The sequence below is a fragment of the Oncorhynchus mykiss genome, chromosome 20, assembly GCF_013265735.2.
Source record: "Oncorhynchus mykiss isolate Arlee chromosome 20, USDA_OmykA_1.1, whole genome shotgun sequence".
NCBI classification, from domain to species: domain Eukaryota; kingdom Metazoa; phylum Chordata; class Actinopteri; order Salmoniformes; family Salmonidae; genus Oncorhynchus; species Oncorhynchus mykiss.
Genome location: NC_048584.1, coordinates 23,493,536 through 23,518,850, shown reverse-complemented (window position 1 = coordinate 23,518,850; position 25,315 = coordinate 23,493,536). Strand labels below are relative to the sequence as shown.

General features: G+C 41.5%; 4 protein-coding genes across 5 annotated transcripts; 2 read left to right on the top strand and 2 right to left on the bottom strand.

The window, feature by feature from the left end:
- Positions 1–227: 227 nt before the first annotated feature.
- On the bottom strand, positions 228–9,219 carry LOC110499211 (cytochrome b-c1 complex subunit 2, mitochondrial). Its single transcript, XM_021576199.2, has 14 exons — positions 8,962–9,219; positions 7,211–7,291; positions 4,481–4,630; positions 4,283–4,347; positions 3,085–3,141; positions 2,855–2,979; positions 2,598–2,695; positions 2,381–2,438; positions 2,149–2,244; positions 1,710–1,909; positions 1,426–1,506; positions 1,093–1,166; positions 830–983; positions 228–605 (listed from the first exon to the last, which is right to left on the bottom strand). The coding sequence occupies exons 1-14, from the start codon at positions 8,992–8,994 to the stop codon at positions 522–524; spliced, it is 1,356 nt and encodes a 451-aa protein (XP_021431874.1). The 5' UTR covers positions 8,995–9,219; the 3' UTR covers positions 228–521.
- On the top strand, positions 9,104–10,521 carry LOC110499221 (NHP2-like protein 1). The gene is made up of 3 exons (XM_021576213.2): positions 9,104–9,514; positions 9,682–9,802; positions 10,072–10,521. Exons 1-3 carry the CDS (start codon positions 9,512–9,514, stop codon positions 10,332–10,334), a joined length of 387 nt encoding a protein of 128 aa, XP_021431888.1. The 5' UTR covers positions 9,104–9,511; the 3' UTR covers positions 10,335–10,521.
- Positions 10,522–11,192: 671 nt separating this feature from the next.
- On the top strand, positions 11,193–16,137 carry crym (crystallin, mu). Its single transcript, XM_021576206.2, has 8 exons — positions 11,193–11,799; positions 11,876–12,026; positions 12,189–12,251; positions 12,380–12,481; positions 12,631–12,814; positions 15,531–15,652; positions 15,812–15,896; positions 15,989–16,137. The coding sequence occupies exons 1-8, from the start codon at positions 11,633–11,635 to the stop codon at positions 16,051–16,053; spliced, it is 939 nt and encodes a 312-aa protein (XP_021431881.1). The 5' UTR covers positions 11,193–11,632; the 3' UTR covers positions 16,054–16,137.
- A 58-nt stretch (positions 16,138–16,195) lies between these two features.
- Positions 16,196–25,255, bottom strand: rac1 (ras-related C3 botulinum toxin substrate 1 (rho family, small GTP binding protein Rac1)). 2 transcript variants are annotated; one of them, NM_001160673.1, is given in 7 exon segments: positions 17,356–17,995; positions 18,318–18,424; positions 18,460–18,477; positions 20,033–20,095; positions 22,423–22,540; positions 22,788–22,859; positions 24,928–25,186. In NM_001160673.1, coding segments are annotated over 6 exon segments (330 nt in total). In that variant the 5' UTR covers positions 24,963–25,186; the 3' UTR covers positions 17,356–17,995; positions 18,318–18,400.
- Positions 25,256–25,315: the final 60 nt, after the last annotated feature.

The window sequence follows — 25,315 nt, the reverse complement described above, 5'->3', positions numbered from 1 at the left end:
AGGCGGACACAACGCATTTAAAAAAAGTCTAAACAGACACGAAACGTCGGTCACGCTGATTTTTCCGTAAGGTATCCAGTCTAGTGACAGGCTTTATCGCAATGCTACGTTATCCCGGCCGAATTGCTGTATAATGGCAATAGCGCAGCTACAGATGAAAACATGAAATGACCCAGGGAATCGATAGAACAGCACTCAGATGTACAAAAACAATATAACATCCAAAATGGGTGAATCTTTACATGAAGGTATATATACTTTATTAATTAATTTATATATATATCTATACAGTTCAAGAAGTGAACAAATGTGGATCTTATTTCCTCATGCACAAACAATCAAGATCAACTTAAAAACAGCAACAACTATAAATATTGAGGGTTGGTGGGACAACATTATTATTCCTCAGAAGAACAATGATGAAATGGGGATAATGACTGTTTCAGTCGGTTTGTTTTGAATGGACAGATGGGCTTTTGTTGTGCATTTTAAAATCACAGGTGAAAAAAAGTTGGAAGGGTTTAGATCTCGTCTACGAAGGGCGTCTTGACGAGGTTTCCACTTGAAGCCATGGACTTCTTGCCCGACACAAACTTATTTGCAGCCTGAGAGAAGAAAGAAAACACATCTAAGCACAAAATAAACAAACAAACAAACTAGGAAACACTCAGAATATACTGTGCACGTCGAGAGTGAGCTGCAGCAAAGACGGTAATATATTCACTTCCACTCAAATGTTCACTTCCTGTCCAATTCACATCAATGCATGACTAAATCAAAATTCAACTTCAGTGGAAGTTAATATTCGCCTAAAACTGAATAAACGTACATTGGCAACATCAGTTGCTGAGACCGAGTCGATCTTCTGTGCGATGGCCTCGGGGGAGTGGTAGGCCCCTCTGGCCAGAGCCTGTGAACCCATGGCATCTAACAAACCCTCTGAGCTCTCCAACGACATCAGGTACTCAGCCTTTAGCTGGGTCCTAAAGGGGTAAAGAAACAGGCACAACTTAATTCCCTTCTATTTGCAATACTTTTCTCGATTATATGTACTCAAATTCTATACTGAAGTCTGTGTGCATGTTAGCTTACTTGGCGCGGGTCAGGTCAGCTTCTGAGACCCCACTTGCAACAGCCTTCACCTGGCCAATAGCTGCCTTGATCACCTGTAGAGAGGAGGACAGGGATAGGTCAGTAAATTAATCAATGGGAGGTCAAAGTTAATCTTCATTATGCTCTTTCCTCATCCTAAATGAATGATCTTACATTACATTCTATGTAAAAAACTATCACCCACAGGGTTCATAGGACTACTTAGCAACTGATTCAGAAAGCTGTTGTGAAGAGTTTGAATTAAGCTTTATGAATTCTCATAAAAATGACCTTACTAGAATGCAGTGGAAATTTAAGAGACATAATACTCACATCACCAGCTGCTGCAGACTGGGAGATGGTGTAGACTCCAAACAGGCCAGAGTCAGAGTAGTTGACATTGAAAGCAGAGGCCTAAAAGGAGGGGACACCAAAGGAGAATGACATTTGTTTTGCCACTCTAATACAACAATATGAAATTCTGCATGATAGAATACAATATCTATTCTGCACAAAACACTTCTATCAAAATATTCCTCCACATATTGCATTCTCCTCTTGTATATAGCCCAGCTATGAAAACAAACACAATCCCATCTGGTGATTATGCCACTCACATCGAAGGGGTCTGCAGTAGCCTTAGCAACACCCTGGATGAGTTTGGAGGTGGAATTGGAGCCTCTCTTGATGTGTGGCCCCGCCCCCAGGACGTGCTGAAGTACAGAGAAGGCCATGACCTCATCTGTGCCCACCGCCGCCCCCTCAGACACCACTGCAGAGTGCACCAGGCTGGACCCATTCTGCACCCTCACCTCACCTAGAGAGGAAGGGAGAGAGGGAGACGCAGAGAGAGAGGAGAGAGGGAGACGCAGAGAGAGAGGAGAGAGGGAGACGCAGAGAGAGAGGAGAGAGGGAGACGCAGAGAGAGAGGAGAGAGGGAGACTCAGAGAGAGAGGAGAGAGAAAGGCAGCAAGAAACGTAGAATTCAGGGAATTTTCCGTGCCAGAGGATAATGAGGTTTCATGCTTTTAGCAGATAGTGGAATAACAGTCTTACCGCCTCGGTACTGCGCCTTTGTCCCAGCGGTGCCCATCCCACTGCGGATGTTGAGGAACTGTTCTCCTACCTGCTTCAGAACATCATGGTCCACACCTGAACACATAGAATGCATGTAAGAATACAATAATATATATATATATTTTTAATATTACCTTAACGCACAGCTACCTGGAGAAAAGTAATTTGAAAAAAAAATATGTTTTATTAAATATACATGTTTAACACTTACCAAGCCCAACCAGAGCCATTCTTGCACTTGTGAAATTGTTCTGGATAAAATTGTGCATCTGGAGAGGCAAACATCAGAGGGTTAATCAAAAACATAAACGTAATGCTGTACTTCGTGAAGTAGAGCATGCTGGGTTGTGCATCAGGAGAGGAAGATGAACGTCCATAGCATTAGTCCCAACTCGATAATGCAGGGACCAGGATGTTGAGTGTCTTACATGGTCAGCGTCGACGTGGCCAACCATGTAGTCTGGGCAGTAGAGGGAGTTGGACAGCGTGTTCTTGTAAGCAGCTCCATGTAGACCCTCAATCACACCTGAGGAAAATAACCGCAAGGCCCTTAGACGCAGTGTGATGACAATTTGCAATCTTTTGACATTCAGCATAATGTAATCTAGAGCCGTTAACAGAAAGTACATTCAAATAAAGAAACAAACAACCACATGACTGACTGAGTGTGTATGTGTGTGCTAACCCATCTGGGGGGACTGTGCGGCCAGGGCCCTGTCCATCTTGACCCTGGAGGTGAGGTCAGACACCTCCCACGGCCTGAACTCTGGTGCTGTGGTCACATTGATCAGGTACTCCATCACTGTGTCACTGCATTAGACAACACACAGAAATGAGAATAACAATTATTTATTCACCATATATTAGATCTATGTTTGTGTACACATATGTATACGTGAGGCAAGCAACACTTACATGTGGTCTCTGAGACAGTCAACAGAGTAGATCATGTTCTCTCTGGATGACGTCACGCTGCATAGAAAATACACACACAGATACACTACATGACCAAAAGTATATGGACACCTGCTCGTCGAACATCTCTTTCTAAAATCATGGGCATTAATATGGAGTTGGTCCCCCCATTGCTGCTTTAACAGCCTCCTCTCTTCTGGGAAGGTGTTCTACTAGATGTTGGAACATTGCTGCGGGGACTTGCTTTCCATTCAGCCACAAGAGCATTAGTGAGGTCAGGTACTGATGTTGAGCGATGAGCTTGTGTGGCCTACCACTTCGCGGCTGAGCCGTTGTTGCTCTTAGACATTTCCACTTCACAATAACAGCACTTACAGTTGACCAGGGCAGCTCTAGCAGGGCAGAAATTTTACGAACTGACTTGTTGGAAAGGTGGCATCCTATGACGGTGCCACATTGAAAGTCACTGTGCACTTCAGTAAGACCATTCTACTGCCAATGTTTGTCTATGGAGATCACATGGCTGTGTGCTCGATTTTATACACCTGTCAGCAACAGGTGTGGCTGAAATATCCGAATCCACTCATTTGAAGGGATGTCCACATACTTTTGTATATATCGTGTAAGTATGACATCCATGGCAGTGGTACAGCTAGTCAGAAAATATGCTAAAGACATTCTCTGGTACTTTTGTATACTTTTTAGCCAGTAGTTGTGAAAGTAGTACTCATGAACCAAAAGTCACATACGTATGTGCACCGCGGCATTGTTCTCTCTCTCTGCTGTGTCCACAGAACAATCAGACCCATCCTGCAACCTCATTGGATAATGCTGGGCAGGCCCCTTGCTAGCTGCCACTCAAATGTGAGGGGCTGAAGATCATTGGCTAGAACTCAAACTGCTAGGGAGCTGGCCCACTTGGGGGAAAATGGCACGGCACAGCTTCAAGAAAACAGTCACTTTCAAACTAGGGATTTCGTGGCAAATTGAGGTAAAACAGTAATTATTCTCAGATGATGATGCAAGAACTACACATTGACACATCCAGCCCAAAGCTGGAGGTTTAAAAAAATACGTTGTTAGTCATCAAAGTAACGGAACATGTCTTTAATTAAGTATCCCAAACAATCTCAATCAAAGGTATGTTTAGTTCTCTTTATGTTTGTATGAGGATGTACACTAAATCACAGACACTGACCCTAGACTTCCTCCAACAGCTTCCACACCACGACAGATCCTGAAGGCTGAAGCACCTTTGGTAGTCTGGAAAAGAGCAGCAGAGATTGGGATGAACCACATCACTAGTTCCTAAGCAGTATTGAGTACATTGAACAATCACTCGAGCTCCTGGATACATCATGTTCATGGAGGGTTAATGAACCAGAACCAGGCTTACCAGGTTGGCTGCCAGACGGAGCAGGTGGGTGACCCCCTGGTTGTCCGGGGACTCATATCGACAGCCAGCTTTCACAAACACACCGATCCTGGAAGCCGGGGAGTAGTTGTCCAACGAGGCTATCACCAGACCGCTGGGCAGTTTAGTCACCTGGAGGAGAAATATCAGTTAGCATCACACCTACAGTGCCTTCAGGAAGTATTCATAACCCCTTGACTTATTCCACATTTAGCTGTGTTACAGCCTGAATAATAAATACAAAAATCTCCCCCATCTACACATAAGGACAAAGTGAAAACCTTTTTTTTTGTGAAAAGGAAATACAGAAATATCTCATTTAAATAAGTATTCACACCCCTGAGTGTTAGAATTACCTTTGGCAGTGATTATAGCTGTGAGTATTTCTGGGTAAGTCTCTAAGAGCTTTGCAAACCTGGATTGCACATTATAATTTTTTATATTTATATTTCTTCAAGCTCTGTCATGTTGGTTATTGATCATTGTTAGACAGCCATTCAAGTCTTGCCATAGCTTTTCAAGCCGATTTATGTCAAAACTGTAACTAGGCCTCTCAAGAACATTCAATGTCATCTCGGTAAGCAACTGTTTTGAACTACACACTCTCCCATTAATGTACCCAACTCCCTTTTCACTCTATGAGGAATATAGATATTCACAAATAATCTAATTAACTAGGCTTGTTATTTTCTGGTGCCTCTATGAAACTGCCTCTGAGTTGTTCTATGAATTATTAATGTATGAGATATTATTGGTGGGGTTACCCCTGTGCTGTGACTTGTGGTCATATGGTGTGTCTTGTCATCTCTCTCCACTGATCATCTGGAAAACAGGCTACACTCTAGGCAGCCTCTTCTGCTGATGTGTGTCTGGTAGCAGTACGCTCTCTATCCTGCCTATTATTGCACACAGAGTGAGTCCTTGCAAATGAAGTGGCTTCTTAAGCAAATGTTTTCTCCTGAACTGATTTAGGTGAACTGGTTTAGGTTTGCCATAGCAAAGGGGTTGAATACTTAGACTCAAGACATTTCAACTTTTCATTTTTTATTAATTAGTAAAAATGTCGTGACATAATTCCACTTTGACATTGTGGAGTGTTATATGCAGCCCAGTGACATCTCAATTGAATAATTTTTTAATTCAGGCTGTAACAAAACAAAATGTGGAAAAAGTCCAGGGGAATGGATACTTCCTGATGGCCCTGAACACGTGTTTTATGCAGTTACGACGTCACAAAATGTCAACAGAGCAGTGCAACACGTCTTAGCTCTAGGTTCTGTTATAGCATGTTCACATAAAAGGCAACAAATGGGTGGAAAGCATCGCATTACAAATCTGAAATGCCTTTGCTAGTTTTACTTCAACTATTACAAATATAATCAGCACAACATTTCACTGGCAGTTTGTAGCAGTACATAGAGATTCTATGTGGTATAATAAAAGCAGACCAATATCTCAAAGGAAAAAGGCCTGTGGAAAAAGGCCACTGGAGTTAAGAGTAAGACAGATGACAATCTCCACCTCCTAAGTAGCTCCCTCAGACCACCACATACATGAACATCTTGGCATGAGGGCAGCCCCTGTGGAGAATTTGAGGCCTGGCAGAGGCTGGGCCCGGTTTCCCGATAGTGATGGAATTTAGGCTTCTGAGTGTTTAAACAATGCATCTTTTCTACAACGTCCGGAGATAAAACTTGCGTTTCCCAAAACACTACGCCAAGAGAACAGTTGCTAAGTGCACCATTGGTACGTGTTTCCGATACTGATAGGATCGAAAAGAAAGGGAGCGCTGCTCTCGGATCAGCATTCTCCATTCAAATCTTACCTTTAACATTATAATTATTCCACAATACTGACGACGAAGCAGCTCCTATATTAGTCCTACCACCTACGGCTGCATATATTGAGGCGGCTTATTCTACGGCTTGACCAATAAAAATGCTATCATTGTGCACGTTAGGCTACATATCATGTAATATATTGAGACAAATTACAGACAGTAGAGCACAAGTACCAAAACATAACCAAATTGATTGAAAATGAAATGTAGCCTGTTTCAATATGATTTAATGCAATCATCTCAGTTTTAATTTGAAGCATCTGTTTATACGTTGCTTGTTTGTATCAATTAGAAAGACATTGGACGTCGGACTAGTAACCGAAAGGTTGCAAGATCGAATCTCCGAACTGACAAGGTATAAATCTGTCATTCTGCCCCTGAACAAGGCAGTTAACCCACTGTTCCTAGGCCGTCATTGAAAAGAAGAATTTGTTCTTAACTGACTTGCTTAGTTAAATAAAGGTAAAATGTAAAAAAATAAATAAATAAAAAACATTGGCAACTTTGTATTTGTAGTGAACTTTGTTCTGAAGTTATTAGCGGTCAGAGAGACTCTGATAAACCATGTGATTCTATGTTTAGCTGAGATCTTCTGTTTCTTCTGTGCATAAAGTGACACGGGAGGGCAAAAAAGCATCTAATTAGGCACGTAGCTGTGGTCTGAGGCAGGCGTTTGATTACAAGCATTTTCAAGTGCAACGTTAATAACGATGGTTTTGGGAAACAGCTCGGAGATTTCATGATACTCCTTCAATGGTTCTAACGATGAACTGAGCCTTAAGATACTTTTGGGAAACTGGGCCTTGGTCTGTCCGGGTGGCTACAAAGAAACGTCTTTGTGAGGAGAGAGAAACATGTCAACACCCACTGACCTGCACATCCTGAGGCTGAAACTTGACATGCTCTGCAGCGACATCCAACTTACGGGCAGCCTGGGCTGAGTAAAGCCTTGTCTGTAATAGAGAAAAGATACAAGGTGACTTAATATCCTACTAGGGTTTTATGGTGGGTCTGGACTCTGGATAGAGAGAGACAATTAGATGATTGAGAATCAGAAACAGAATGATGGTTGAATGCAGACTGGACAGATGTGGATGGACCTTATGGTGGCACAGTGGTATAATAATATTCAAATGTTTAATGTTTAATAAAAAAGGCACATTCCGTATTTTCTGTTCCCATTCAACAGTGCAGCTCGGTCACTTGTTTGTTTTGGTTTTGGAGGACTGTGGAGGAGGATCATGGAACGTGCAAAATCAAAGAATAGACCATGCTGGACCATGATGAAGCTTGAGCCGGGATAAACTTGGCTGTAAGGGGGAAATTAGCTACCTAGAAATTCTGTCTCCAGTTCAACTCATTCATAGACGCTAACTACCTTTAGCGCCTATTGACGATAGTATCTTCTGGCCGGGGGAATTTTGTTAAGAGAAATCCTTTTCATAAAACAAAATGTTAAATTACAGAGAAAGGTGACTTATCAATATATTCACCTGTATTTGCCCCCCAAAAATGTAATGATAATTAGCTGCAAATGTGGCTATCATAAAGAACTACAAATCGAATGATGATCTGGACGAGGCTACTGAATCGAGGCAAAGGTAAGAATCTCTGGATTAACTAATGTTAACCATTGGTGGAAAAAGTACCTTAATAGAAACTGACTTAAGTAAAAGTCACCCAGTCAATTCCTACTTGTAAAAGGGGGTATTATGTAACCCAGTGAATGTATGTGAGAGCATGACAGCAAAGTTTACTTATGCATTAGCTAGATAGGAAAGCAAACTTGTGCGAATGTTACGGTATTCATTGATATTGGAACTTTTAAAACATCAAGTTGTAGCCAACTGAATAACGTTATGTCCTGATTCATTGAATGACACGACAGTGTGCCAGCTATTTGCATCATAGTGCACAGTCCAGGACACATGACCACCTGCTATGAACTACATTTGACTTTCAAGGGAGAATCACACCGAAGGCTAGCTGTCAAACCAACAGCTGCTAAACCCTATAGCGACCCCGGTGAGACTGATAAACTACGGAACGATTAGCCTCTGCATGATCCGATCTTCTGATTGGACAGACCGCGAGGGACAAATTTGACAACGCATTGACGCGGGTAAAGAGTAGATCAAATATTCCACAAATTGTAACGTTAGCTTAATAACCACATTTTCGACCCACTATCAAACGTTTAGGCTGGGTTTATCATCATTGTGTTAACGTTCGCTTCCTCGCTAGTATGTTTACGTTAGCTACCCTAGTGTCATCACAATTTGTGGTGAAAGGGGATACCCAGTCAGTTGTACAAATGAATGCATTCAACTGAAATGTGCCTTCCGCATTTAACCCAACCCCTCTGAGGCAGAAAAGAGCGGGCGGCTGCAATAATCGACATCCACGTCTTCGGCGCCCCGGGAACAGTGGGTTAACTGCCTTGCTCAGGGGCAGAAGGACAGATTTTTACATTGTCACCTCGGGGATTTGTTCCAGCAACCTTTCAGATACTGGCCCGATTGCGATCCTCGCCAACCAAGCCCCACAATCTATAAATGGGTATCAAAAACGTCTCCTGAATAATCAACTATTCAATTTATGAAAATGGCAAAGGAGTTCTTACCGATAACTGACTTATTCCGCGAATCCCCTTCATCTCCCCTTTAACCTTACACCAGAACGATGAAACAATATGGCTGACACGGGAATGTCGTACCCAGAATTCCTAGCGCACCAACTTCTTCTTCTGGGGTTTAAAAACGTGCACTAACAAGTGTATTTACCACCACTGTTTTTAAATGTGCTAAACAACTTTTTATCTACCCAGTAGGATTCTACAAATATTGTCCACATTTTGTGAAAATGCACAACATGCATCAATGGGAAATAACTGGTAACAAAACGAAGCAAAAAGAAGAACATGGGCGGGTCAAACAATTCACTTCCTGCCCAGTTTAGCAACCAAAGCCCCCATTCGTTCCACGCTCAGTCCTAAACACGTGTTGTTAGAGTAGCTGCGTGTTGAAGTTCCTCTAGCTTTTGAGAATCGAAACAAGCTGTTTTAGCTACATAACGATTTATTTTTGAATTTCCCAAAACCTCAATCGTAGACGTATAGTCCTCCGTGAAGCATTCGCCGAGAGGAGAAATATCAGAAATAAACGGAAGCAAGCATGGTGAGTATTTTAATGGACCGCTTCAGTTAGCATTTCTAGCTACCGTTAGCTAACTACCTGAATACCGGTAATAACGTAACTAGTTAACGTTACCTAATTGATAAGGATAGCGTTATTTCGTTCTCATCTAGTCTCTACATCTTCTAACAGTTTTTGTTTGTTCTCAGACTGAAGCCGAAGTGAATCCCAAGGCCTACCCCCTGGCCGACGCCACACTTTCCAAAACCATCCTGGACCTTGTGCAGCAAGCCTCCAACTACAAACAGTTGAGGAAAGGGGCCAATGAGGGTGAGAGAATCAGACATTGATGAATACCCACTTGATAATATATAAGTAATGTACTGGAAATATACTCCTTACTGCAACCATCATTATACCAGCTTCTAAGACATCTGGCCCAATTGCACAGTACATGAGGTTGAGTGTGCTTGATATCTGACCACAGATTAGCTGGTTCAAATCCTGCTCAGATTACCACTTCAAACACTTATCTATGGAGTTCTAATCTATCAAAGACATATATCACTAACCCTTAACTCTTGTCTTCCCTCTTCCAGCCACCAAGACATTGAACCGTGGTATCTCTGAGTTCATTGTGATGGCTGCTGATGCTGAGCCACTGGAGATCATCCTCCACCTGCCGCTGCTTTGCGAGGACAAGAACGTCCCCTACGTGTTTGTGCGCTCTAAGCAGGCCCTGGGGCGTGCCTGTGGGGTCTCCCGCCCCGTCATCGCCACCTCAATCACCATCAAGGAGGGATCTCAGCTGAAGCCCCAGATCCAGTCTACCCAGATGGCCATTGAGAGACTGCTGGTCTGATCTGGTTGCTGCTCTGCTCTCTATAGTATTGGATAGTCTAAAGGACTATGTCAGGCAATTTAATTGTGTGTTCTCTTGGATAGTTGAATTGAATTGTCTTTGGAAGATACATTGTATTTTGTCAGGGACATACTATGTTATGTAATTTACTCTTGTTTTGTGATAATAAAACATTTCTTTTTACTAATGTGTGATATGTAATTGTGTTCAATTTTGTAAGTGCCATAAGACTATTACAGTATAAAATAATACTTTATACAAGAGAAATGAGTTGAGTACTTTTGATGGAGGGATGAACCAACTAGAAAATTATTAGTTCGTTATGAACAGGATCTTATCATTGATTAACTTATTTTTCTCAACCAATTTATCTTGCATACGGTATTGTGTTGGATGATGAGTAATTACCACATGTCTATTGCGGAACAGCAAGGGTAATAAAACATATATGAAGGGTCCCTCGAACTGTTAAGAGTTGCGTCAATTCGAATCTGGTATCAGGATACATATGACAATGAGTCACCGCTAAGCAATAAGTGGTAAATGCAATTTTCGGATATACGGGCTCTCTGTCCCACCTCGCAGGGCAAAACAGAGAACTGACAAGATGTATGTAAACAATATTCTGTATACTGTGATAGACAGTTCTAACCCGTCTGTTGGCCTATCACAGAGACTGGGCGTGGTTTAAACTTGCTCAGCCTATTGCAGGCGCTCAGGCGGGTCCCCGCCTCTTGGCGCTTCTGTTGATAGATGTAACTGTTGCTGCGAAGAACATCCATGCGCTCATACCGTTATCTCGCACCTGGCTCCTGTTATCTAACAAAATACCGCTTGTTCTCGCAACACCCCGCTCTGAATGTGCCCCCCTCCCAACTCATTGAACAGTTCCTGTCTTCATGCTTCTCTGTATTTTTCCATCATGAGAAAGTCCCATGGCCTTGAAACTGTTAACAATGTTTCAAGTCAGCTATGTTGCATAACACATACATACATCCACACAAGCTAACAGCAGATACTATTCAATCATATATATGGTAATGGGCTATAGTGCATAACACAGAAACCTCATAGAACTACCTTGGCAGAATCAATATGTGCCCATTTGATCTTCTTGTAGGGCGTTTTTAGAACATATCCTAGCGTTCACGCAACCGTTTGGTGTCTTGAACGCAGCGTCTGAGCTGGAATAATTTACCCAATACCGAGGTCACATTTCAACAAAGTTGAACTTTTGGACTCGCATCACTGATCATAAACTGTCTGTACGCTTGAGTTGAGCAAAAGCTTTAGCCACCATGGCTCAGCCACCCGTTCTTATACGACAAGATGAGGTTGAAGGTTTGTTGCATTACAAAGATTTGATCCCGCGACTTGAAGTAGCACTGGGGAAGTTTTCCAAACTGGACAGCGCAGAAGTGATCCAGCCCGTTCGTACTACGGTCCCGTTACAAAAATACAATGGGTATGTTTATTCATTCCCCTATTTATCATTGGTCGGTAATTTAGTAACAATACTGTTCCAAAAATGTTCCGGACAGATTTCTGGGGCTGATGCCTGCGTATTTGGTGCATGAAGACATCCTGTGCACAAAATTGGTGTGCTTCTACAAGAGGGAGAGTGGGTCAACTCTGCCATCAACTCAAGCCACAGTGTTGCTGTTTGATCCTGAATATGGGAATGTCAAAGCTGTGAGTATGCCTATGATCATTGAACAGTGGCCATTAGATGTTATTTATCATTTGTGATTAGCAATACAAGTAAAGTTAAATACTTCAAGGATTTAGCACAGCTGGTTATAATAGAGGTCAATTCAGTAATAACAGCTGTCTCAGTGTGGTTGACATCTGCAGGTCATGGATGGGGAGGTCATCACAGCCAAAAGGACAGCAGCAGTGTCTGCTATTTCTGCCAAAGTAAGGCCCTCTCTTTGTGGCCTAGGCGGGCATGCATACTCTCTTTATTGGTGATTCCTCACTACCTGTCAATAACATTGTGCTGTTCTAACGTTGGAATGTTTGGAACCCCCCTTGGAACTGTCCAGCTGTTGATGCCAGCCAAGTCGGAGGTGTTGACCATACTGGGAGCTGGCCATCAGGCCCTCAGCCACTACAACGTCTTCACAGAAACCTTCTCCTTTAAAGAGGTACCAGAGTGATTCCGTGTTTCTGAATGGGTGATTAGAGCTGGTATGTTGTGGCTATATCCTCCAGACATAAAACTGGGTTCTGGTTAGAAATATCTTGTGGGTCATGAGAAAATATGAAAGACCATTGAGGGATCACGTCATTACAGGTCCGCGTGTGGAGCAGGAGGAAAGAGACGGCGGAGAGGTTTGCCCAGTCCACCCAGGGTCACGTTACAGTATGGGAGTCAGTGGAGGAGGCAGTGAACGGTGCAGACGTCATAGTCACTGTGACTGGGGCCAGTGAACCAGTGCTCTTTGGCCAGTGGGTCAAGCCAGGTGCCCATGTAGCAGGTGAGGAAACTGAGTTGATAGTGCCATGCCTTAAGACTTTGATGTGTGCATACTGTATATTACATTTTTAATTTTAACATTTATTTAACCAGGAAAAGCCCATTGAGACCCAGAGACTCTTTTTCAAGGGAGACCTGGCCAAAAAGGCAGCAACAATCAAAACATTTCAGAATTAAAACATACAACAGAACATGATCCAGCCTAAAAAAAGCATTTACACTCCTCCGTAAAAGTCTCCCATCATTATTTTAAATGAATTCAGTGGCACTAACATATCTAGATGAAGCATGGATTATAGACTATTCCATGCCTCTGGTACACAAGAAGAGAAGGCAGTCTTGCCTAATACTGTGAATGTCCTGGGGACCTTAAGTAGCAACCACCTAGCAGACCGGGTATGGTAACTGCTAGTGGTGAAGGAGACCACACTACAGAGGTAAAGAGGGAGTTTACCCAAAACGGCTTTGTAGGTGAACACATACAAATGTATCTTTCTGCACATATAAAGTAAAGTGTACCAACCTACCATTTGGTACAATGTGCAATGGTGGGTGAGGGACTTGGCATTTGTAATAAAGTGCAAGGATGCATGATAAACAGAGTCCAGTCTCTGTAAGACGGAGGAGGCTGCATGCATATACAACAAGTCACCATAATCAATTACAGAGAGAAAAGTGACCTGAACAAGCTTATTTCTAGCCATAAGCGGGAAGCAAGCCTTATTACGAAAATAAAAACCCAATTTCAATATAAGCTTTGTCACAAGATTATCCACATGAACTTTGAAGGACAACTTGTCATCCAACTAAATACCATGGTATTTGTAGGATGACACCTTTTCAATGGATAAGCCACCAGATGTGACAATGCTAACGTTCTCTGGCAGAGTTCTACCTCTGGTAAAGGTCATGAATTGAATTTTCTTTCAAGACCAGTTTGAGGCCATAAAGGCAGGCCTGCAGTGACTGAAAAGCAGTCTGGAGCTCTTCAACAGCCTTAACCAGAGAAGGAGCACATGAATATATGACTGTATCATCTGCATATAGATGTAACTTTGCTGGTTGCATCCCATTTCCCAAATCATTAATAAACATTGAGAACAACACAGGAAATAAAATGGAACCCTGGGGCACACCTCTATTAATCTCAAGAATGCCAGACTTGTGATGGTCAGTTATACACGTTGTGTTCTGTCAGAAAGATAGTTCCTAAACCTATTTACTGCCCCTTCACTGAGACCAGTGTTTCTGAGTCTAGCTAGCAACAATTCATGGTCAACTGAATCAAAGGCCTTTGATAAATCCACAAGCAGAGCAGCACAATGTTGCTTTTTATCAAGTGCATTTATTATGTAATTTGCCACAGCCATAGCTGCAGTTGTGGTGCTGTGCCCCGATCTAAAGCCAGACTGAACCCCGCTCAGTATGTTCTTTTCAATGAAGATGCTTTTTAACTGTGAGTTCACTAGGGATTCATAGACTTTGGCCATGATAGGGAGTTTGGAGATAGGACGATTGTTATTGGCATCTGAGGGATCTCCACTCTTTAGCAGTGGGGGACATAAGCTGCTTTCCAAATGCTGGTATGGAATTGGTCAAGAGACTCAAGTTGAACATGTGAGCCACAGGTTCAGTAATAATACCAGCTACTATCTTTAAGAGGTAGGGGTCAAGGTTGTCTGAACCTGCAGACTTTTTAGTGTCTATTGCCTCTAGTGTTTTATAGACCTCAGTATAAGAAACAGGCTCAACGTTAAAATGGTTCACGTGAGGGCCTATATCATAGTTTACTGTAACAGAGCTTACATTAGAGGCCTGGGCCCCACCATTATCAAAAACTGAACCAGCAGATATGAAGTGCTTGTTAAAAACCCCTATAATATCGGCTATATCCTTCTCTTCATTAGAATCCATCATTAAATGGGCAGGAAGGCCAGAGGATACATTAGAACCTGACACTGATTTGATTAGCTTCCAGAACTTGTTAGGGTTGTTTAGGTTCTCTGCATTTAAATAGTCATCTGATTTGGACTTCCTGATCAATCCTGTGCATTTGTTTCTTTGTGCTCTGAAGGAGGCCCAGTCAACAGGAGCATTTGTATGTCTAGCTTGAGCCCAAAGACATTTCTCTTTCTAATTAATTCTGCCAAGTTATCTGAAAACCAGGGATTGTCCCTTCCACTGATTCTAAATTTCTTCACAGGGGCATGTTTATCGCAAATCGACACAAATTTCATATACAAATAGTCCCAGGCAGTGTCAACATCGGGAATCAGACTTACTCTGTCAATATTATGGTACAGATCATGTAAGAACGCTTGCTCATCAAGCTGTCTAAAATATATTTTAAAAATAATGGGATTTGGCTTTGGTCATTTTTGTATTTCTAACACAAGCAATTGCACAGTGATCACAGACATTGCAGAATATCCCAGTTGATGTGTATTCGTTGTGAGGGGTATTCGTTAGAATAATGTCCAATAGCGTTGATTTGTTAGGTGCTCTGGGATTCGGTCTTGTCGGCGCATTAATTAGAGCGAGATTCAGAGTTATTTAAAAGAGTCCGATACAGATGTATGCACGCCCCAGTTCAAATCTCCTAAAATAATGAATTGAGTCATGTCGCTTGTGCAGGACATCAGAAAGACAGGACATCTCTCTTTGTTCTTAATGTAACGTATCATTGTTGTGTGTGTGTGTGTGTGCGCGCGCATCAGCTGTGGGAGCCTGCAGGCCAGACTGGAGGGAGCTGGATGATGTGTTGATGAGACAGGCTGAGGTGTATGTAGACAGCAGAGAGGGAGCTGTGGCAGAGTCAGGTGACATCATCCTGTCTGGGGTAGGTTGTGAGACTATTAGTCTTCTGTATATGGGTTTCTTCTGGCTGTGCCTACTGAATGCAATCTTGGTTTATGGAAGTTATACAAGTGGGTAATCCCAATTAAAGGATAAACATGTTTAACATGATTTGGTGTGCTAATGAATACTTAATCTCCAGGCCAAAGTGTTTGCAGAGCTTGGAGAGGTTCTCAATGGAACAAGACCTGCCCTTAGAGAGAAGACCACTGTGTTCAAATCCCTTGGTAGATTGTCTTTATGCTCTATTCAAATCCTGTAACATGTTCCTTCATTGTACTTTTTCCATAGTTTTATTGACCCTGTTTGTATACAACAGGAATGGGGATTCAAGATGCAGTCTCTGCCAAGCTTGTGTTTGAACAGTGGAAGAACAAACACTGAAGACCTGAGGATAATGGGATGGCCATGGATGCGATCACTTACATTCCCACCAGTTCTATATTAAAGGGAGTTGGTGGAAAGATAGTGGGAGTTACTGTGTTATTCCTACATCTGCACAACAGAAAGTAAAAAATGACAGGCAGAGATTTTAAATGAATTTATTGGCTTTAAAAAAAAAAATCAGCAGATTAAAACTACTATTGTCAAAATAAAACCACATTTAGCCAAAGAAAAATCAGGTATAATTTCTTTCATTGTGCTGTTAACAGCTCAGAACAGCCTCACTCAGTTCAAATTAAAAAGAGTACTTTGAAAATTCACTGGTAGGTGAACTACTGTATATTTTAAATACAGCAATTAGAAGCTACAATAAGACAAAGACAACATGGTCAGTTACAACTTCTGAATTATTTTAAATTGCTCAGTTTTTAGTGATACAGTAATAGGTTAGCCTGGATATAGTCCCTGTTCAGCTATTACATTCCTGCCATTGGCCAAATGAAAGGAGTGGCAAGGAGTGGAATGTTAGCTAGAAAGACTGGTACCCAGACTAGTAATAGGCAGCTCTGATGACAAAACAACAAGGTAATGTTTACATAGCATCATGATGTTAGTGATGATAAAGCTTAATGTTAAAATGAGTTCACAACTATGTTGTTTCGAGTAGCAAACAAAGTCCAGATTCTTCACACAAGAACTAGACCTTCTGTAAAGGACTGGATAGATGGCATCTGCTGACAGCATATGTTCTTAGAGGGAATGAGGTTGAATTCTACCTTATAACAAAGAAGGCCTATAACAAAAAGGTTGACACACGCAGGTGTTTGGAGTGTACATCTGGCAGACTACACAGTACAGTTCCATTACTGACAATACTCATACAATGGATGTATTTTGTGTTTATGTACAGAAAACACCGTTTGTGAAACCGTTGTTTAATCCAACAAGAGGGATCCATCTAAATTGGTCTGATAAAGAACCATTCTCCATCCACTTTCTAACAGGTTCTCCTATTCACCTGTTCAGGTGCATCTGTATAGACACCTGTAGAATGTAAAATACTATTTTATCAGATCAAGGGGCAAGTACTGTAAGTTGATATTTAGATTGATCTAATAAGCATTTAATCCACCTAGGTATAAAGTGATCGCTATTATCCATTATTGACAGTTATTTTGACGATGTATTGGATGGATAGATAAAATCTACCTGACGGGAAACAATTGATCTAAATTTACTTGATCTACATAGAGTATGATTATAGAACATAGAAGACACTACAACACTTTTTTTTGTTTTTTTAAGAGTTTACTTCAATTTCTCTTGAACCATTTAAAGGATATTTTAAGATTTTGCTAATTATGGTCGCACATATGGTACAAAAGAAAAAACAAGAAGAAATCATTACATTTAGTGTACATGGAGCTACAAGAAAGTGATGACCGTTATATGCGGTAGGAATTTTGGCAACACCTCAATTCTACACAATTGAAGTCTGTAAACAAACAATATGGACTCGAGAAGAGTGGAAAGAGACTGAAATTGAAAAGAACAATTAGTATCGTCCAAGAACATTAAAAAAAAGTTATTATTTTTAGAAGGCAGCAGGAATTTCACAAAGCTCTAATTCTAGGATTTGTATAATAAAAATCATATTTAAGTACTATGTACTAATTACAATCCAAGAGAGAAAAAAAATGACATCTGTAGAATCTTCCCTCTTAAGACACTCCCTCACCCTCTTCTTCCTCCCCCCAACCAGTAGGTGAGCTCAGACTGCAGTGTGACTTCCTACTTCCTGTCTGCGGCGTTTAGAGTAGTGAACACTTTCTCTTCCTCTTCTTGACGGGCGGGGGACACAAGACCGCCCGGATGGCTTCGTCAAACACTGTCTTAAGGCCACGCTGTGTCAAGGCTGAGCATTCCAGGTACTTTACTGCTCCTGTAGAGGGGAGACAGGCCGGCATTCAACGTCACAGCAAACAGGGATTTCATTCATTAAAATCCTGAATTGAATAATAGCTAAGACTACCCCATCCGGTTGCAAATGAAGCTATGGAGAAACTCCATTGACCTTGCTGTGTTGTCCAGTAAAAAGTTCGCTCTACGTCCGGGATACCGGGCCCTCAAGTATTACTAAGAAGTAAGCCTTGTCCGAGCCAGAACAGCTCATATCTGTTATCTGATGTTTTTGTAGCGTGATGCAGCTTGATGTACAAGTACACCCCCTGGACAGGACACTAAAGTACTATTAGCATACTAACCAATCTCTTTTGCCATGGCCAGACCCTGGGGGTAGGTGATGGGGGTGAGTTTCTTCTCCTTCAGCTTCTCGATGGTGTCCTTGTCATCTCTCAGATCCAGCTTGGTGCCCACCAGGATGATTGGGGTGTTGGGGCAATGGTGTCTCACCTCTGGGTACCACTATGGAGGACAGGGCCAAGACAGTCAGGATAGGATCAGGATGTTACTGTAGACTAGAGGCCTATCTATCAAGTACATCAGTTGTTTTGAGAATGTGGATAAAATCCACCCTGTCAAGCAATGACCATGTTGATAACTTAATACTTAAGTTAATACAGCTCCAGGCATTTTATGCTTTTCTTAACTCCTGTTCTGAGCATCTGAGATTTAATGCAATCTGACACACGTCAAATCAGTTTTCTTGATCTTCTGATCTTGTGTGAAGATAATGTCCTATACACTGATCTTTACAGGAAGCCTGCTGATCGTAACAGTTTGTTGAGGGCTGATAGTTGTCACCCACTTCCCTTGAAAATCAGTTTGCCCTACAGCCAATTCTATCGAATCAAAAGAATTTGCAAAAAACAATCAGATTGACAGAAATATGGCCGAGACACAAAGAAAGTTCAATGAGAGGGGCTACAAGAATGATCAGATTAATATTGCCTTTGAGAAAATTCAAAACAAAACCTTTTTCAAGGTCAGTCTCGCAAAAAGACACATTCTTGTGTTCTAACTACCCGCTATTCAAAGTGCCCTGAACAAATTAAGGGATTGTTCACAAACATTGGCACATCCTAAAATCCGATGGTAGTCTCGGTAATGTGTTTTCGGACCTTCCCTTGGTCGTATTCTCGCGGGGCAGAAATCTCAGAGACCAATTGATACACTGATTTACCACCCCAAGATATTCCTGAACAACGTCTATTTGCGCCCCTACTGGATGGAAATTACAAATGTAATGGCTGTGCTCAATGTAATGGCACTTATAAATGTAGATCCTTCAAACACCCACAAACAGAAATCGATCCCAATCAAAGGTGTTATTACGTGCTCCACTAAGGCAGTTATTTATCTTATAACTTGTCCTTGTGGTAAAACAAAGAGCAAATTAAAAGTACGTATCTCAGAGCATCGTAGCACCATTAGGTGTAAAAACTTTACTTATCCAGTTGCGGCCCACTTCTTGGAGGCAGGCCACTCGATTTCGTCTCTGCGTTATATTGGCATCGAACATGTCACCCTCCCTAGGAGAGGGGGTGACCTTGATAATTTATTGTTAAAACGAGAGGCTGCCTCGATCTTTAACTTAAAGACCCTTGCGCCCTTCGGTCTCAACGTAGACTTTGATCTGAAGGCATTCTTGTGATTATTGTGACTTTGCCATTGTAATTGTTTGTAAGCTTGTGTTGTCAAATTAATCTATGATCGTATGCTATCCATTTGTTGTTTGTATGCTGTTCTTTGTATGACATTTTCATATTTGAGAATTAACCAATGATATTAGGCCACTCTTGGCCATGATTACAGACACCTGTGTCTTTTGACACTATATAAACGAGTCATCCCGCAGTGTTTGTGATTATACCCTGATGAAGACAGCTTGGCTGTCGAAACGTCGGTAATTACATTTTTGCATCTGAGCTCCTAGAGTGTGCGGCTCTCTTTTATTTTCAAGATTAGTTTTTCTGTTAACTTAATACTTAACAGAAACAAAGCGGAGACTATGACTCACCTTGGCACGGACGTTTTCAAAGGAGGCAGGACTCACGAGAGAGAAACAGATCAAAAACACATCCTGTTGGGGAGGAAACAACCAGCATTATTTATTTGGTCATACGAGTACAGCATTACAAGATCAAACATGAAAAATTGACACTTACAATTTATGGAGATTAATGTTTTGTAGCTATGAATGGTACAAAAAAAACATACATGACACAGACAACAGAGTTCATGAACATCCTCAATTCACTGCGATACAACTTTACTGTTATCTAGGAGGACAAAGTTTCCCTGAACACTCAATTGCCGGGAGGAGTCAGAGCCCAGAATGTGGGGCAAACAGAGCACTCTTTCACTTCCTTAATGTCTGCTCCAGACATTGTTTCAGTACTGTGGAAAGCAGGCTGTACTCTCCTCCTCATACAGACCTCTGAGCCATAAGAAACGCTCAATACGCCTTTCCCTAACGCCCTGATTATCTTGTTATATTATTCAATGTTGTAGGGATTGATTCTTTATGCAGAGCTGACAGCAATTTTAAAACAACTTCCTCTGTGCTCACCTATTATGATAATCCATATGCGCGCCACTAGAAATCCCCGCATTAGCATGTTTCTGTTAGCCAATACATCCTGACAAAATACACCATATTACTGACCTGCTAATGTGCCTGGACCTTGTAGGCTAAACTGCAGAGAAAAGACCCATAACCGATCCAAATGATTGCCCAGTAAGGCAGGCTAGATGCAGTTATTTTTCTAAATGAATATGCATGAAAAACACCAGGCTTTTGAGCGATTATTGAAATAACAATGGCAATTCACAGCAGTTTGCAGTCTAGAGTTTTATACTCACTTGAAAACAAGAAAATTATTAATTACATTGTTGTAGCCTAGGTTGGATACATTTCTGGTCCCTAAAAAAAACAGAATCCATAGAGTAGCTTTTCGAGCTGCGTGCCCGGGGACTGGGAGCTCAGCCTCGGGGCCGCACAGTGTAGGCTACCTATGATTTCCATTTCTGATAACTATGTTTTCTTTCACTGTGTAAATTGACTGGATATATTCACTGCAGTATGAAGCCTAACATTGAGCTGATGAATTAAGGGCTTCTAACTTAGGCTATTAGTAAAGAAAATAGTCTATTGGAAGAGAGATGCACACTTGCTCGCTGAATGTAAAATAAGCTACAGCATTAAGAACACACAGGGAGTGGGAAAGGAGAAGCCCATATTTTCCTTGTAGGCCCATCTTAACACCGATAGGCTACATCCTGCCAAAATACACCATACGAGTCGCCTGCTAATGTACCTTTCTAGCCATTCTAAATTGTCGAGAATGTACCCCAACTGATCCAAATGGTTGCATAATCAGGCCTAGGCTGTATGCAGTTATTTCGGCATGAAACAAAACAGGACGTTTGAGCGTTTATTCAAACTAGCCTATATCACTGTAGTTTACAGCCTTATAGACAATTGTGTACTGACTTGGTAACAAAAATGAATTCCTCATTGCACTGTTGTAGCACAGGTAGAATAATTGTTGTGTAAAAATGTAGCCCTAATCAATAGTGGAGCTTTGCATTCGCGGGGAACAGAGCGTAGCCTAGAGGAACCCACAGATCTGACATTTCATAATCTGTTAACTTATTTTTCTTGCACTTTGACTGGTTATTATTTAGCCTACAGCCCTAATATTTAGCTAATGAATAGCCTAATATCTAGCTTCTTACTTCAGCTACACATCAGACATCACTAGCCTGTCTTTTCCAGCTGTTTAGGCTATAGGCTACGCAAGCCTCTCCATGATAGCCATTCCTCTTCTCGTAAAATCCCAGGGAAAAAAGCTCTAGAATATTTATCTTGACATTTTTTTTATACTAGGCTTAAAAGCCTATAACATTACATTTTTTAATAGGCAGCACGATGCGTTGATCAGTTGATTGACATCTGTAGGACTGTAGAACGATAAACCTTCTCCTAGTGTGGATGCTCACCAAGGTTTTATAGTTATGTAGGCTATAGTTTATCGTTATTGGCTTTGTGGATGGCCCTTAACTCTGACACAACTAACATTATCACAACAGTACAACTAGTAGGTCTAGCTAACGTTAGCAAACTTGAAGGAAATAAATACAAAATTAAACTTGTTTACTTTACTTTTATGCTCTATAAATTGACTCCAAATAATTTACCGCACCAAGTTTGCAACCAGCGAACTGGCACACTGCAGTAAGGAAGTAAAGCGAAAGTCGAATCCCATCACTTCCGTTGTTTGGCTGTACCCATAGAAACATCTGAAAATTTGTTTGATACTTTGAGACGCAGTAAAGTCGCTTGACTGTCTTCATTGCTGACACTAGTGACCTAGAGGACACAGTACATTTATCCTGTTGTTTTACCGTCTGTGGATAGGACAGTGGTCTGAGTCTGTCGTAGTCTTCCTGTCCTGCTGTATCCCATAGACCCAGATTCACTGGTTTCCCATCTACCATCACATTGGCAGAGTAGTTGTCAAAGCTAGAGAGAGATACACCACATTGACATCAATGGATGTGATCAGCACACCACCAAGAAATAAAGGCAACGAGTTAATTTCAATGATTCGACAGGCCAAATATAGAATTTCCTGATCATCAGGAGAAAAAACCCCACATCTGACTATAAAATATAACAGTTCTGAATGTTAATGTTGGCATTCTATGTTTCTCGTGTGGGGCACCTGCTACGATGAGGGAGTGGGGGGATAGAGTGAGAGTGTACTTACACTGTGGGGATGTATTCCCCGGGGAACGCGTTGGTGGTGTAGCTGATGAGCAGGCATGTTTTACCCACAGCTCTGGAGGAGAGAAGCATAAAGAGATGGAGGAATGAAGAGGAGAAATAAGCCACCTGGCTTCAGTTTTGTTTTTGTCAATTTCAAAACTGAAAGGAGAACTTGAATGGGGTGTAACTGGCAAACTTAAGACAATGAGTTCAACTGAAAAATGTCTGCAGAATGACACATTTGAGTCCCAATCACAATGTCCTAAATAAGATTGGGTGGTGTAGCTCAATAAGAACATGCAGCAGACATTTAGGTTGGGTTGCACCATCATGGATACTCTTAAACCTTGATTTAACCCAGTTTATCTATGAATCTTGTTGCACCAAACTTGAAACCTAGTTGTAAATTACTCCCTATTTCCCCAAAATGTTGTGTTATCCAATTGGCTGTTACAGTCTTGTCTCGTCACTAAAACTCCCGTATGGACTCGGGATAGGCGAAGGCAGAGAGCCACGCGTCCTCCGAAACAACCCAACAAAGCCGCACTGCTTCTTGACACAATGCCCACTTAACCCGGAAGTCAGCCGCACCAGTGTGTCGAGGGAAACAGTAACACCTGGCGACCGTGTCAGCGTGCCCGGCCTGCCACAGTAGCCGCTAGTGCGCGATGGGACAAGGACATCCCTGGTGGACAAACCCTCCCCTAACCTGGACGACACTGGGCCAATTGTGCGCCGCCCCATGGGTCTCCGGGTCACGGCCGGCTGGCAAAAGAACATGGACTCGAACCCAGAATCTCTAATGGCACAGCTAGCACTGCGATGCAGTGCCTTAGACCACTGCGCCACTCAGTAGGCTTAAATTAATCCTAGTTAAATGTAATCCTTTTATAAACAAAAATCAAACGTAATCATGTTGCTCCACTGTTTTAAAGTCAAATGTAAAAGTAGGTTAGGGATTAAATCTAAAACTGCCACTGGAGGATGTTTAAGTTTATCATGTGCTGTGTTTTCAGAGCGATTACCAATTTCAGCTCCTGCGGCTTATGTTTGTAAAACTCAACTAGCCAGGTAACATTAACTAATTTCACAAATTTCAAAAAGCTTGAAAACTCACTTTGCTAGCTATCTAGCAAACTAGCAATGACCAGTGCTGGTTTGTTTCCATATGAATAAAATTAGAACATATTGCTATGTTGAATGTATTATGTATGACACGTGTCACTAATCATAGTTTAGTTATTTAATTAAGTGATAATGCCCAAGAAGCCGGTGTTTGGAGGATCTATTGGCAAACCGTGCAAATGACAGATGTACAACTCACATATCTACTACGTACATTTGGTCAGGTCTCCCAAAAAGTTAGTTGCAGTATGTAACATTTTGGGCGATCTGACCAAATGTACATAGATGTGAGTTATAGATGTCATTCTCATTGTAAGCAAGTCTAAAAATATGTTCTGTGTGCACTATGTGTATGCTGCCCATTCTTAAATTACATTTGTCTTTCACTTTGTTTTGTTCACCAGCTTCAACCAGCTGAAAATACAGAATTTCTGGTTATGTAAAATATATATTCACAGCTGTTAATAATGGTACAATGATTCTCTACACTACACTTGCTTGTTTTGTCACAAACTGAAATTAGGCAAAGTTGCTAGCTATAAACCTAGATATACAAAATCTAAATGAGGTCTAATCTAAGATTAATTTAAACCATGTTTGGGCAACCCACCCTAAAGGATTGCTAGCTTGCTAAGCACAATTTAATAGCTAATGATATGCGTATTGATACGGATGTGTGAATTGGAAATGTATTTTTTTTGCATATCCCTGTCTGAGAAAATAGTGCATATAGCTGCGTAACCATAAACAGCAAACGAGAATGCTGAACAGTTAGCAGTAGGTAGCAATTACGCTAGCTAAGCTAAATTACAACATGCCACAAGTTTACAGACAAATGTGTCGTTAGCAAGCTGGAAACAGTGACAACAGTTGTCACCAGTTAGCTAGCAAAGTACCAAGCAAACTAAGGGCTACTAGAAACAATTTTGATATTATAATTTATATTCTACATCATAACTTATATTGTAAGACATTTTATAAACATAGCTAACTAGACAAATGTAGGTTAAACTTACCCGTCCCCCACTACAACACACTTGATGGCCTGCATCTGACGCCTCTCTCAGCTAGCTAGATAAAATTTGAGCTGATCGGTTAACCACTCGTTAGTTGCCCCAACGGGGAAAAACAAGGTTTGAAGCCTCGATTAGAGGGCCCAAGTTACGATAGTTTGGAAATTAGTATAATTCCTTCAAATCAGTGTCCTCAACAATAACTTGGTGGAATTCTAAACTTGTAAAACAAGCAGCCACCACCCAAAAAATCTCTGGTGCTAAACTTGAAAAAACGCCCTCAGACAACGGAAGCTGTAACTCCCATTCCATGCAAGTCATTTCCGTTTACTGTAGATTGGATAGAGGAATTTTCAAAGGACTGTCAAGAGACGCCACCTAGCGGTACATT